Here is a 13,396-nt window from a genome sequence, read left to right on the forward strand (position 1 = left end):
TTCTTTCTTCTTTTCGTCCGTGTTTCGTTTGCGCTAACCATCATGAGCATTTTCCGACTCACCCAATTCGCTACCCTCCTACAATTATTTACATGATGGAAACAGCACGATGAAAAACGCGTTAACGTATTAAATAAGCGTAGAATCTCACCAGGCGTGACACCCGTGAAATGCGTAAAAATTTGATGCTCCAAAGTTGCCCCCCTCCCCCCCCCCCCAATTACGTAGGCCTCAGTCACAATTAGTTGACATCGTCATCAGCCACGTCATCACCAAAAGCGCCACTGCCACCAATAGCCTAATCGTGATACCTGATAGAAGTAGACTCGGGTGTAGAAAACGGGGAACGTCATGCCCCGTCTGCTGACTTTTGTCATCTCCTCTCGCAGGGTGCGGTCCATCAGCTCCATGACGAGGTTGATGGTAGGTATGCTGCGGGTTGTGTCTGAGTGGAAGTAAAAATGCAGCACGACGACGTTTGGATGCTGGAGACGCTTGAGCATGCCTAGCTCGTTGATGCTTGCGTCGGTAACTGTCGATCTCTTCAGTGCGTACAACTCTCCGGATGGGGTGTTGATCCGGCGGACAGCAGACCACGGTGAAACAGACCCCGACAGTATAGGTCAGGTTCAGAGTGGTCCCGCCCGGCGTTCTCGCTCGCACCTACACAAACGTCCCCGACAAGGCGGGCAGTTAGATGCACATTCAAGCCAGGGTTGCCGTTGGCGGCTTCTTTGCGCCAAATTGCCTACAGTACGACCCCGTCGGGCGTCAAATATTTCAGGTTGGCGCCATGACTACATTCTGGCTACTCCTAATTTCCCTTTTGGCGCATTACGTAGCCATTTTTAACACGAAAGTGTTTTTTGCAGGGGTCCACCAAGACTTCAGTGACGTATTTCCTTCACGGAAATGACGTCGAAAAAATTTACACGATCAGATGGCAAAGAAAAAAACTTGCAGTGGCTTAGCTCGGCTATGCCAGGATATACGTAGCGTTAGAAAAGGTTCAGCTGATTATTCTTAGCTTTCCAGATTGTCTAGGATTATTAGCCCTCTTCCGTTCATTCTTCGTACGCTGAAGCGCTAATTGCCAGGCAACTACGTCGGGATCCGATGAGATAAGCTTCTCGGCTCTCCTGCGCCGTTGAGCAGCATTTGCGCTCTCCTTCTCCATGACGTTACCCACCTGCAAACGCCAGTCAGAGGCGCTATCAAGCTGCTCCAGCGCAGTGTCAGACGGTGACTGCACAGCAAAGGCGAATAGCTGCGCGCGCGCCGGCGCTAGTGTGTCTGCCGCGGCTACGACGCCACTCCTCCCGAACGCGCAGACCAGAAGCGGCGAGCCGCGCGCGGTGGTGGCGGAGAGCGCGTGAGATGCTGGCTCCGATGAGCCAGCTGTGTGACATCACTGATCCTCGCGCATGCGCAGCACGGCTCATGAGGATCCACGCGAAATCGGCTCCGGCTAGGCAAGTGTAGCTAACGCTACAAAAAGTTCCGCCAATGGGCACAGAACCTACGACCGCTCGGTCCGCAACAACAGATGCCGGGCACGCTGTCCACTGTGCCACGGTCAGACTCTAGAGGCTTTACAAACGCGCCTTTTATATCTACCACTCTCACGGTCGGCGGGGTGGTGTTGCCCTCTGGGAGCGGTAAAGTAATTCGTCAATACTGTGGCCTCCGCGATTATCCTAGAAGTACACTTAGAGCGCAAACGCAAAGACGCACCACAAAGAAAGAAACGACACAAGCGCTCCGCGATTAGCACCTGCAACGCGTTACACGTCTGTCCCATTCGGTGCGTTTTCAATAGAAGCTCAATTTTGTCAATGCCTTAACACACCGCGAGGTGGCGATAGCCCAAGCGTCGTAAAAGCGTCGGCCTCGCTCAGAGCATCACGCTAATCCAAACCAAAAATAGGTCTGCGACGCGCGCCTGTCTCACCTGGCTGTAACACCGCGTTCCCCGCTCACGCGCTCGCCCCGAGAAAAATTGCGGCCGGGCTACCGGGGCGGCACGACGCGCTTTGCGTTTCCCTCTAGTCAGGCCGTGGTCATCAATCACAATTTAGCATGCCCCGGGATGGCGACCAATTTCTGCGTCCAATATGCAACGCTCTTCTGGCTATCACACCTCGTTCTCCGATTGCGCTTTCGCCGTTAACTATTACAGCTACCATAAGTGTTTGTTTAATCTGTTAACATGGACGTTAGTCGTCGGGATGGAGATGTCCGACCAATCATCAAAGTGGGTGTATCCACGTTAAACGGTGCTATAGTTGCCAGAATCAATATGCATTGTGCAAACTCTCTTATATCAATGTACAGTAAACATTCAGTTACTTCTGTAAGGGCACGCTTTACTTTCGTGTTATTCCGATTCCTATGACGGAGGGGTCAACCATCCTTTTCATATTATTTGCAGGTAAAACGCACTATTTTCAAGCTGTTCTGTCGTATCAGCCGATGCGCGCGCGCCCTCCCCCCAGCCAGCAGTGTGGTGTGCATCGAAGAACCGCAGCGCAACGCACAGCGCGCCTGCAATACGAAGTCGACAGGTGAAGATGTATGTTGGCAAACGTGTAAATAGCTCACGCTGCCCTCCATTTATGCTGATGCTACGCGCGCAAGTTTCTAGTTCTGATGCGCAGCGAATGTTGTCGTGTGAACTTGACAAAAACAGAGATCCGCAACAAAAGAAAGCTGGACTGCTCATCTTAACCAGATTTGACTATCTGAAGCTGGACTGGTATTATGTAACCGCTACTAATCAGATTTCATCTGCAGCTTCAACTAAAAACTGCTCCGACGTTTATTGTTCGTATTGACTTGTTGACTGAAATGTTCCAAAATTACTCTGCGTCTGGCAAGGACTCTTAATTTATCTATTCTACATAAACTATATGCATGGCGCACTGAACTTACTTTAGTTTGTTCTTTTATTTGCAACTTATTTATGGCTTGAAGACCAAGATGGTATCATTTATTGTTCAATAATAAAAACTACTCATAATGCCACTCCTGCTCAATTTGGCTACAAATCTGGCAATAAAGTTAAATGATATGGCTACTTTAGCTACTTTTAGCCCGACTTCTGGCTACTTTTCAAAGGCACCCAACGGCAACCCTGATTCAAGCGCTGACAGCAGCGTGTGTTCTGGGCTAGTCGGTTTATACTGGATTGCGGACCATAAGCAATATGACACCTAAAGTACTACAGCAGCAGTGGGTTGATAGACATATCTCTGCAACTTATTAGGGAGCACGGCTCAGCGTCGTTTGGGGGAGGAGGAAGGAGCGGTGAGAGAAGAGCGGAGAGGAGATCTCGTGAAAGAGTACCCACAACACCGAGCGCCAGGCCCGGCTGCCTTCTCTCCCCATTACCGGGGATCGAACCCAGAAGAACCTCCCGCACTGGAGGCGGACGCCTTGACCACTCGGCACCCGCTGCGATGAGCCATTAACACTACGACTAGAGATGATCTTATGTTCCCTGTATTGCAACGCACCACAGGCAGGTGCATGTGTGCCCGCTAATTAAAAGAAAAATAAAAAAAAATTCCGGGAGCCCTTACACTAATGGGGGCAAGCGAAGCATGGCGTGGTCGTGCCTAGCGTTTATCTGCTTTTCTTTGCATTCTAACATATAGGTGAAAAAAATCACAGCATATCCACGGAGTGAATGATGATGAGTGGGCGAAGCTGGGGAGGTTCATCGGTAAACCGTGAATCTTCCGTGAATTCTGCCCAGTACATCATCACCGACGTGAGATCGGGCGCGTTTATACTAAAGGTTCGATGAGTTATGACGACTTGCAGCTCACTTTAATTTTACATGTACGCTGTGAATTTTCATTGTTTAGAAAACCATTGCTTTAGAAAACGTCTGGCGTCTTTCGTTAAGCAGCTGGCGTCTTTTCGTTTTGCTTTAGAAACATCTGGCGTTCTTTCATTTTGCTTTTACAAAACATCTGGCGTCTTTCGTTGGTTTATTTCATCAATCAACGGTGTTTTGAACAAATTTTTTATGGTTTAATCACGCACAGGAGAAATCTCACCAGGCACTACCTTGGAGGTAAACAATGGCTGCTAATGGGAATGAGAGACAGAAGAAGTCGGCTTTTAGCTAACACTTACACTTCTACTTCTACTAACGTTTCCTACTGGAACATGCCAATGGCTGCTAATGGGGAATGAGAGACAGAAGAATTCGGCTTTTAGTTAACGCGCACGCTGCGAATTTTTTATTGTTCAACAACGCACAGGAAAAATCTCCCACCGGCACCACCTTGGAGTTCAAAGCGTAAGACTGGTTACGCACTACGACTACGACGACTACGACTACGAGGGACGAACGGGTGCCGCCTTAAGGAGCTTCGCCCCTAAAAATTGGTTTGGGGTTTATAATGATATATATGCATGAGAAAGAAGAAAAAGGCGTTAATTTGTCTGCCATGAGGGGACACGGCTAAGCGTCTTATAATGATGCAAAGGCAGCGCTAGAACGAGTACAAAACTGTGTTTTCTTTTTGTCTTCAAAGACAACGTACTTGCAAGATGCGAAGGGTGTGTGTGACCACTCCCTAACCTCGTACCAACGCATACAACCCCCTTTCCTTTGACGTTCAGCACAACCCGCTGTGTAAGAAATTTTTTGGCCCATGGCCCAACACCTGTTCGGTTCCCCCCAAAGAGCTACGAGCGAGCGTCCAAGAAGTGAGGCTCTTTACGGCTAAGCACATGTCAGCCCCTCTCGCAATCTAGGAAAGTGCAAAGCGAGAGCACTGCCGCTTCAGCTAGGCTTCGTTGGGAAAAGGACCCCCCCCCCCTTTTTTTATTTTATCGTGCTGCACTATCTCCGTGCGTTCTCAGGACCCTCGGCTGCATTGCGCGGAGCACTTTAGGGGCCCGGGCCGTCGTAAAGAGAGGAGGAAAGAAAGAGAATAGCGAAGAGAAACAACGAAGGCTGCCCAGCTCCGCACTTCCTTCAGGCTTGGCACCATTAGTTCGAAGCTGCCCTAGTTTTTATTTTTGGTGCTCGCCAGCTGTGCGTGAGGAACGTTTTAGCGAACGCCGCCAGCTGCACAAATCCATTAATTCAAGCTTCGCTAAAAAAAACAAAAAAAAACTGCGCATATATTAGCAGCAGCGGGCTGTACATCCCTACGCGCACAGTTGCCGGCACCTAGCCCCGTTCGGTGGCCGGGACGATATTACTACACGTGCACTGCCGGCATATTCTTGTGAGCGATTATTAGCCGGCATGGCAGACGCAGCGATAGGATATGAAAGAACGGGAAGAAGAGATGTACGTGTGGAGAAGTTAATTGACACCGTTAACGCTTCTTTACCCATTGTGCCGCAGTGGAACTTTATCTAATCCAATCCCCTGACATCGCGTTGCTGGCACTAACCGACACGTCACGTGACAGCCATCAGAAAATCGACAACAGTTCCGGCAACTACCTCACGCCGCGCTACTCCACCGGCTGTATATCAACCGGCTACCAAAAAAGCAATGCTTACGTGCCTCCTGATGCCTCATCCTTACTTCGAATTTCGCAGCAAAGAGAAATCTCTTTGGTGACCCGGATTGTTCGATTTTGACCTTGGAGGTCAAAATCCAGCGCCTACATATACGGGATGGTCAGTGAACGGTTGTGCAGCGCGAGAAGTCGTTTTTTTTTCAGTCAAGAAACTCGCTAGCCGACGCTGCCTGCTTCGGCCTCGCGAGGCAAGAGAGAGAGAGAGCGGGGGGGGGGGGGGGGTGACTAGAACACGCGTCTGCAACGCAGCGAACGCGGATCGTCGGAGTCGCGAGGCGAGAGAGGGGGGGGGGGGGAACTAGAGCACGCATCTGCAACGCAGCGAGCGCCTCCGCGCCATCTAGGGTACGCATTTGGGCTGGTTGGTTTCTAACTGTTTCTACAGTTAGCCATCTAGGGATCTTTATGAGAACTAGAGGTGGCTACGCCAGCGCCATCTAGTGAACACTCCAAGAACTAGAGGTGGCTACCTACTACTACTACATACTACAGAGGAGGGACAGACCCACATCGAAAGGAGCTTCGCCCCTAAGAACAGCTCGTTGCTTGTTCAACTTGTTTCGCGTTCGAATGGACAAAAAATATGGGTGTCGCTTATACTGAGCACGTGAGAAAGCGGCCACTTGAGGGCAAACGGCCACATCGGCGATTTCCAAGCGTTCCGCTCAGCCGCCATCTCGTTCGGGCAGCAAGGTTGGCTGCATCGTATTTGTCTCAGATGCTGCCTTCGCGAAGCTATTGATTTCGTCGGCTTCGCAAGAATTGGAATCAGACGCAATATGGCCGACTACCTGCCTCTTTTTCCGTATACGACGAGTATTGACCCTGTTGTAACTCAGCCATGCAGGGGAAAACCTTCTTCCCTTTCATGATCCCTCTGTCAGGCTTCCATATAATCGACTCGCTATATTCCGTGCGCCTCTGCTGTGTACGCCTCCCCCGAGATAAGGTGCAGCGCATTCGTCTGGGCGCCAACTCACCTTCGTCTCGCGTACACCATCCGACGTAGAGGCCTTGGCCGCAGGAAGGCGGCCGCTGCGAGAGCGGCGCTCGCGCTGCCTCTGCCGTGCTTGACTTTGGGCCCCTGCGCAGGGAGGAAAAGGGCCACTAAGCCACTGCGAGTTCAAAGACGAGTGAGTGGTTTTTTTTCTTGCTTTCACGAACCTGCCTGAAGGTGCAATCTCCGCCTCGCCACGAATTTATTCAAAAAACACGTGTCAGCGTTAAGCGTGAAGTCACTCAGGACTTAGCGCTTGTCGGCTACACGCTGTTCCCTGCGCTTGCGCAGTCAAAAAACGCACCACACGAAGTAAATTCGGCTGATCGCACACAACTGCCGATAGAGGCACGGCAAAACGTGCGTGCGACTGCGTGGCAAGACACAATTGACTGAAGTTGAAACTCGATCTCAAGAAGTAACGACCACGCTCGATTATTTCGTTACATCGAGAAGTGCGTAAAATTGAGAGAGGGGTCTTTAGGTTTTTCCAGATGTTAAACTGTCAGACACGCGAAAGCTGCTGCGGCGTTGTATTGTCCACCTACCCACGACTGCGCCAGTGAAAAGTTCGCGAGGGCGAGCCCGGGACGTTCCATATCGGGCCAATGTAGGCCACGCAGACGTTCCCGTGAAGGGGACTGCCAACATGCAAGACGGGAAGAATGAGTGCGCTCATTGTGCGAGCAGGCCGAGCAAGAAAGTTGCGAGACGACGACATAGGTCGCATAATTCCTGTCTAATACGGAAAGCAACCGCCGAATAGATGGTGCATTGACAGGGAGAACAAACCATCACCGCCCGCCATCAGATTGTTGAGTCCATTGGTTGCGTGCATCCTTGCCAAAATGAAACTATACAGGTCACTCGGGTGTTCCTTCACCTTCAAAGGTGCGCTATCGGCGAGCGAATAAATACAAGACACACGACGTCGAGCGCTCGCTATACCCTGCGTCCTGTATTTTTTTTCGTTCCGAGATGCGTCTGTGTTCACCTAGCGCACCTTTAAAGATCAACGTGGGGTGCTCAATACGGCGGCGAGACGTCGTTTCGCAGTGCCACTACAGCGCACGTTCGAAGGAAAATTTTTTCGTTGTATAGGGACCTTCGCAAAATTGGGCTACGTTTATATCGAGTTTCTATAGTACTGATATTCCTCGTATAAGGACCAGTGGAGAGCCTTTATTCTCATGAAGTCACTTGAACAGACCGCTGACGTCTCGAATAGCGCCGAAAAGACGGGGAACGTCGGTCGCTCAGGGGCTTTTTAAGACTCGCGATACAGCGTGCGTTTCACAGACTTCCACAGCAGGTCATCGTCTTCCTCAAGGTCGAGCTCGCGCTTTTGGTAGCTCCGCTCGCATTGGCATGAATTATCCTGCCTCTTGGTGGATTATGCAGAACCTCATTCGATGCCAATTAATTGCGGAGTTTCGATCGATAAAAATATCGCGAACATTCGCAGCGGGAAATCGCGCGAAACGGCAACGTATCTACCAGGTTCTACTTTCACTAAACAAAGTGCACTGAAGGAACAGAGTGCGAAATTGTACAGAGACAAGGCGCGTTCCTGTTGCTAGTCCGTAGCTGGACGGAGCATGAGGTTGTGCCATCATAGAACCTCGCTATGTATACACGAAACGGCGCATACAGGAAGCCCAATTCCCTCAGTCGCTGCCTCGCGCCCGCCGATGAGCTTTGTCTTTCGCTGGCCAATCCAATAAGCTCTCTGTTCGCCCACTATAATATACAAAAAGAAGAATCTGGAAAAAGCCGTACTCATCTCCTCTCGCCACAGCCACGACCGTAGCGGGAAGATTTCAGCGCGACGGACAGAGAGGGAACGAAGCAGAGCTATGTGTGTTTCCTAGATATGTGTGTCCTTTCTTTGCACCAATACAACAGAGTTATGAGGAGCGCTTGTCAGTCTACTTCCTTCCCTCTTTGTTCTGTACGCGTTGAAATCATCCCGTTATGAATTTTCACCAACTACAGCGCAATTTTCATTGTCTGTAGTACGCAAGCCTCGACCAGCATCGCGCCTCAAGTGGCGCAACTCGATGCCGTGGCCAGGCAAAAACACTGGTGACGGTCCCCATCTCGGGCTGCCTTCTGCCCGCAGGGATATGCCTGGCGAGCCAGGGGCACACGCATTCATCAAGTGCGTGAAGATCGCAAGCTTATCGAGCAAGTGCAGTCACCACTTTTGAGTCATCAACAAATAAACATTGGGGCAGCGACGCACTAGTCGTGTGAAGTCTGAGCGAACAGCAGCGCTGGTGGCGTTCCCTTCCTCCTCACCATCACTTCCCTTTCCTACCCCTTGCTATGCTATACTATACGTGGCTATGCTATGCTTTCTCTCTCTTTCGTTACCTCTCTATTTCTTTCACTTTCTTTCTCCCCGTTTCTCTCCATATTTCTCGAGTTCTCTCGCCCATAGCAACGCAATCACATGGCTCCAATGTATGATTGACCTGCTAGCGTGGCTGGACAGCCGACTGGTTACGACGCTCCCCCTGCGGAACGTGGGTTAGCGGGTTCGAATACCGCGTCGCGGAGAAATGTTATTTTGTTTATTCACTTCTCCCTCTCCTCCTACTTTACTGCTACGCATTGCTAGGCGTCACACAGGGGAAGCCTTTCATGATGACGATAGTTTCTGTGCACACCCTAGCGCCTAGCATCAAACCATTCAACACATCACATCGAATCATGCCTATGATGCTCGTGTTTACGCAGTACCTGACCGCAAGCCGAATCGACTTCAACATGTCATTCACTGCTGGCTACGACATGCCTTCAGGTTTAGCGCAAATGAACGACGCAGTAGGACAGGGTATATGCCCGAGGACAATGCGCTTCTGTAGTACTACACCGTTTTTTAGGCTAATCCTCAGATGTGGAATACCAAGGAACCAGCCCACGAGTCTCTTTTGTTCAGCATCAACACATTGCTTCCATCTTCAGAACTGGATAGCGCGAAATAAAGAGGACAGGAACACTCTTTGCGCTGTTCGTTTTCGCGCTACCCAATTTTGAAGATTAGTAACCAACTAGCCCAACAAGGTATTTTGTTCAGCTCCACTGCTTTCAGGGCGCTCATGGCACACGCACAAAAGGTGGAAGGCAAAGAAAAACACATTTCCTTCCACGTGGCTTCGTTTGCCCATTATGTCGTGGGCGGAAGGTGTTGCTGGTGGTTAGGCCGCATCGCTAACTTCGTCGTAGAACCAATGTGTTTAGTTCGCCGCCCTTTAAAAAATGGCGATGCGCGCCCTTACCTTTTGCATGACTGTGCGTCTCCGCATCCTGACACTCGAGCTCGGCCTTGGGGGCTGCGAAGGGAAGGGAGGTGGTGCAGCTGGGCGGCTCGACGGTTGGTGGGGGCGGCGCTACCTGTAGGATGCAGACGGCGCGACATCTCAGCGTGCACACTGGCTATTTTTTCGTCATTTGCGGTGCACTCAGTTCACATCCAAGGAAAGTCCTTCCGAATTCAGTGCGTTTCTTACTGCGCTCATTTTAGCTCAATTTACGAAGGAACATAAATAATTTTAACGAACCATCTTTTCGTTTGTGGTAGTGTTAACGGTTAGCTTCGTCTTGTGCGGGAACTGGTAACGCCCAAGTTGCATTAATGGCACAAATGCGCGGAGAGGGACGGGGTACACAGGACGCGGACAAGCGCACGCTCGAAACTGAATTTTATTCTTCGAAGAGCTCTGCTTCACAACCCTCAAGCACGCGCACAAGGCCAAATAAATAAAAAAAAATCTCATGGTACACCACTTAATCAAATCCTATCAACCAGAAAGCTATACTCATTCCGATAAATAGTCACGGAAGTAACGCTGCAGTATACAACGATCACCAAATTTCTGTATGTTCATGGCCTCAGCCAGTTCCCGAGCCACCTTGTCCTATTACTCTTCTGCAAAATGCATGCGTCGCCCAGCAATGGTTCACACGTGCATTTTTTACAGCGTTACGGCACATGCAATCCTGTTCTATTTCTGATAGACAAGGCGTGCTCTGCTCGGCGGTCATCAATACACCGGCCGGTTTGGCCTTTGTATACCTTGCCGCGGATCAGGGGATTTTTGTACGCAACACCAGTTGAACATTTCGTGAAACGCGTTTTCTAAGTGTGTTCTTTATCGCTATCAGGACTCTTAGCAGGCGACACTCGAGTACAAATATGAGAAAGTTTTCTAGGAGTTTTCTAGGATTCTACCGGTAAGTTATACCTAGAAGCCACATTTTTCAAGGACTGAGCTACACTGTGCATGTAGGGAATGATGAAAGAATGCATCTTCTTATCACTTCCTTGGAAAGCATCATTCGCTTCCCGCCGAACTTTTTTAGTAATGCTTCGCAGACGGAACCTAAACAAAAGCAATGGAAACCAGCCAAAACAAAGGGAACACTTGCGTAAAGGGCATCTTTGGATATCGCTCTCTTGCAAAAACATAGTGGCTTAGATTTGCATACAACCACTGGTGGTTGAGAGTTCTGCCTCTTTTTGACAGACTCGTGCAGTGCATGAACAATGTTTCCCTGTCCACTTGCTGTTAGAGGGCCAGCAAAATGGAAGTTGCTCATTGGAGTGTTCCCTTTAACAGTGGACCGTAATGTACGTGACGTGTATCACACAGGAACGGGATCTACACGTCCTGCACAGCGCCCTGTGTGCGCTTGAATGAGAACATGCATCCGCAACACGACCAAACCATCATCCATGAAAATGCATGATCTAATTGCCCGCGAGAGGGCCGTTCTAAGGCGCGCTGTTTTCATAAAAGGAAAACACCGTCATCCGTCTGCTTGTCGAGCGATGTTACTCGTATTTCACTTATCCGTGTGGATCTTTTAGCCTTCTGGTTAGCTGACGTGGCATTGCGACCGCCCCGCAGGACGCACTGGCCCCGTGTTCATGGCAGTTCTGGACCGTGACAAGGTTATCGTAACCATGGAAGCTCTCTTACTGCGAAATTTGCTTGGTTTTGATGGGTGTGGTCATAGGCTTGCGCACGGGGGCAGGGATGGGGCCGCCCCACTAGTTACATAAGAGGAGGGGTGGTGCGAAGTCCGCCCCATACACTGTCTCAGTAGGGCGCTGCGATTAACCGTCGCCCCCCCCCCCCCCCCCCCCCCCATGATGCGGAACCCTGCGCACGCCTATGGGTGTGGTCGAACCAATCCGGGCCAGCGTCGTAGACCTTCTGCGCAGAGAGCTTATAAGTGAGCATGGAACTTCAGTATTCAGAGTAACACGTCTGCATGACGTCAGTGCAACGTGACGCCGCCTCATGTCGACCAGAGGAAGCTAATAAAAAAGTCACAGTTTCGCCGCAAGGGCGAAGCAATGAATGCGATAGCAGGAAACTAATGCTACACGAAGTGAGGCTCGCCAATGGATACTCTCAGTTTGAACAGCGCTCCTGTTGCAAAGGCGGCCGAAGCAGCGAAGGAAACTAGCGTGCTTCAAGTGTCGAGCTGTGACACTTGATAGTTCGCGCTCATCGTCTGTTTGTTCGTTTAGCGGCGTTCCTTGAGATCGAGTGACTTCCGTACGCTCCGTAACATGAGCGCGGATACCACGGTGAAAGCTTGAAACAACCCTCTTCCCCTCAGCACCAGAAAACCACGCGAGCAGACAGCGGAAGGCCAAGGTTCTCCCTGCGCAATAAGAAGAAGCGAGCGAGCTCGCCGACGACTTTTAAATGCGCCCGTCGTTCGCCTAACGCCATCTCGCTGGTAATGAAGAAACGCTTATAAGCGCAGCCGTCTCTGAGTCCTCCAGCGGTAAATGGTGTGTATATAACGCTCGCCGTTACCTACGTGGAGGATCTGCGTTTCGTGGCGTAGTGGCTAGCGCCACTCTCTGCGGAGCAAGAGGTCCCTGGTTCGATTACGCGCTTCGGGAGCATTTTAGGGGCGAAGCTCCTTAAGGCGGCACCCGTTCGTCCCTCGTAGTCGTAGTAGTCGTAGTGCGTAACCAGTCTTACGCTTTGACCTCCAAGGTGGTGCCGGTGGGAGATTTTTCCTGTGCGTTGTTGAACAATAAAAAATTCGCAGCGTTAGCTAAAAGCCGACTTCTGTCTCTCATTCCCATTAGCAGCCATTCTTTACCTCCAAGGTAGTGCCTGGTGAGATTTCTCCTGCGCGTGATTAAACAATAAAAATTTTGTTCAAAACGCCGTTGATTGATGAAATAAACCAACGAAAGACGCCAGATGTTTTGTAAAAGCAAAACGAAAGAACGCCAGATGTTTCTAAAGCAAAACGAAAAGACGCCAGCTGCTTAACGAAAGACGCCAGATGTTTTCTAAAGCAACGGTTTTCTAAACAATGAAAATTCACAGCGTACATGTAAAATTAAAGTGAGCTGCAAGTCGTCATAACTCATCGAACCTTTAGTATAAACGCGCCCGATCTCACGTCGGTGATGATGTACTGGGCAGAATTCACGGAAGATTCACGGTTTACCGATGAACCTCCGCAGCTTCGCCCACTCATCATCATTCACTCCGTGGATATGCTGTGATTTTTTTCTGAATTATTTTTCTTTGGGGCTTTTATATATATATACATACTTATACATATATGGTGCATGACGGCGACGGCAAAATTCAGCCGAGACTGTCCATATAATTGCTATCGCAATTAGAGTGTACTAGATAGGGGTAGTGGGGCGAGGGAGAGCTGGCGGCAGTGGCGCGCAGTGAAGCTCAAAGTACGGAAATTTTAACCTGCCGCGTGGTGGCGTTGCTGTGCCTTTCACCTGGCACTGGCGGCGCGCATGCCGGGCGCGGTCATTTGGAATGTTTGGCGCGCCTCGACA

General features: G+C 50.3%; 1 protein-coding gene across 1 annotated transcript in view; it reads right to left on the reverse strand.

The window, feature by feature from the left end:
• Positions 1-231: 231 nt before the first annotated feature.
• The window catches only part of LOC119400535 (uncharacterized), a 116,372-nt gene continuing 103,207 nt past the window's right edge, over positions 232-13,396 (reverse strand). The window contains exons 4-6 of the mRNA XM_049417593.1: positions 9,834-9,948; positions 6,533-6,636; positions 232-663 (exon numbers count right to left, since the gene is read on the reverse strand). Coding sequence (XP_049273550.1) covers positions 232-663; positions 6,533-6,636; positions 9,834-9,948 — 651 coding nt within the window. The remainder of the gene's footprint in view (positions 664-6,532; positions 6,637-9,833; positions 9,949-13,396) is intronic.

The sequence above is a fragment of the Rhipicephalus sanguineus genome, chromosome 7 (genome assembly GCF_013339695.2).
Source record: "Rhipicephalus sanguineus isolate Rsan-2018 chromosome 7, BIME_Rsan_1.4, whole genome shotgun sequence".
NCBI lineage: Eukaryota > Metazoa > Arthropoda > Arachnida > Ixodida > Ixodidae > Rhipicephalus > Rhipicephalus sanguineus.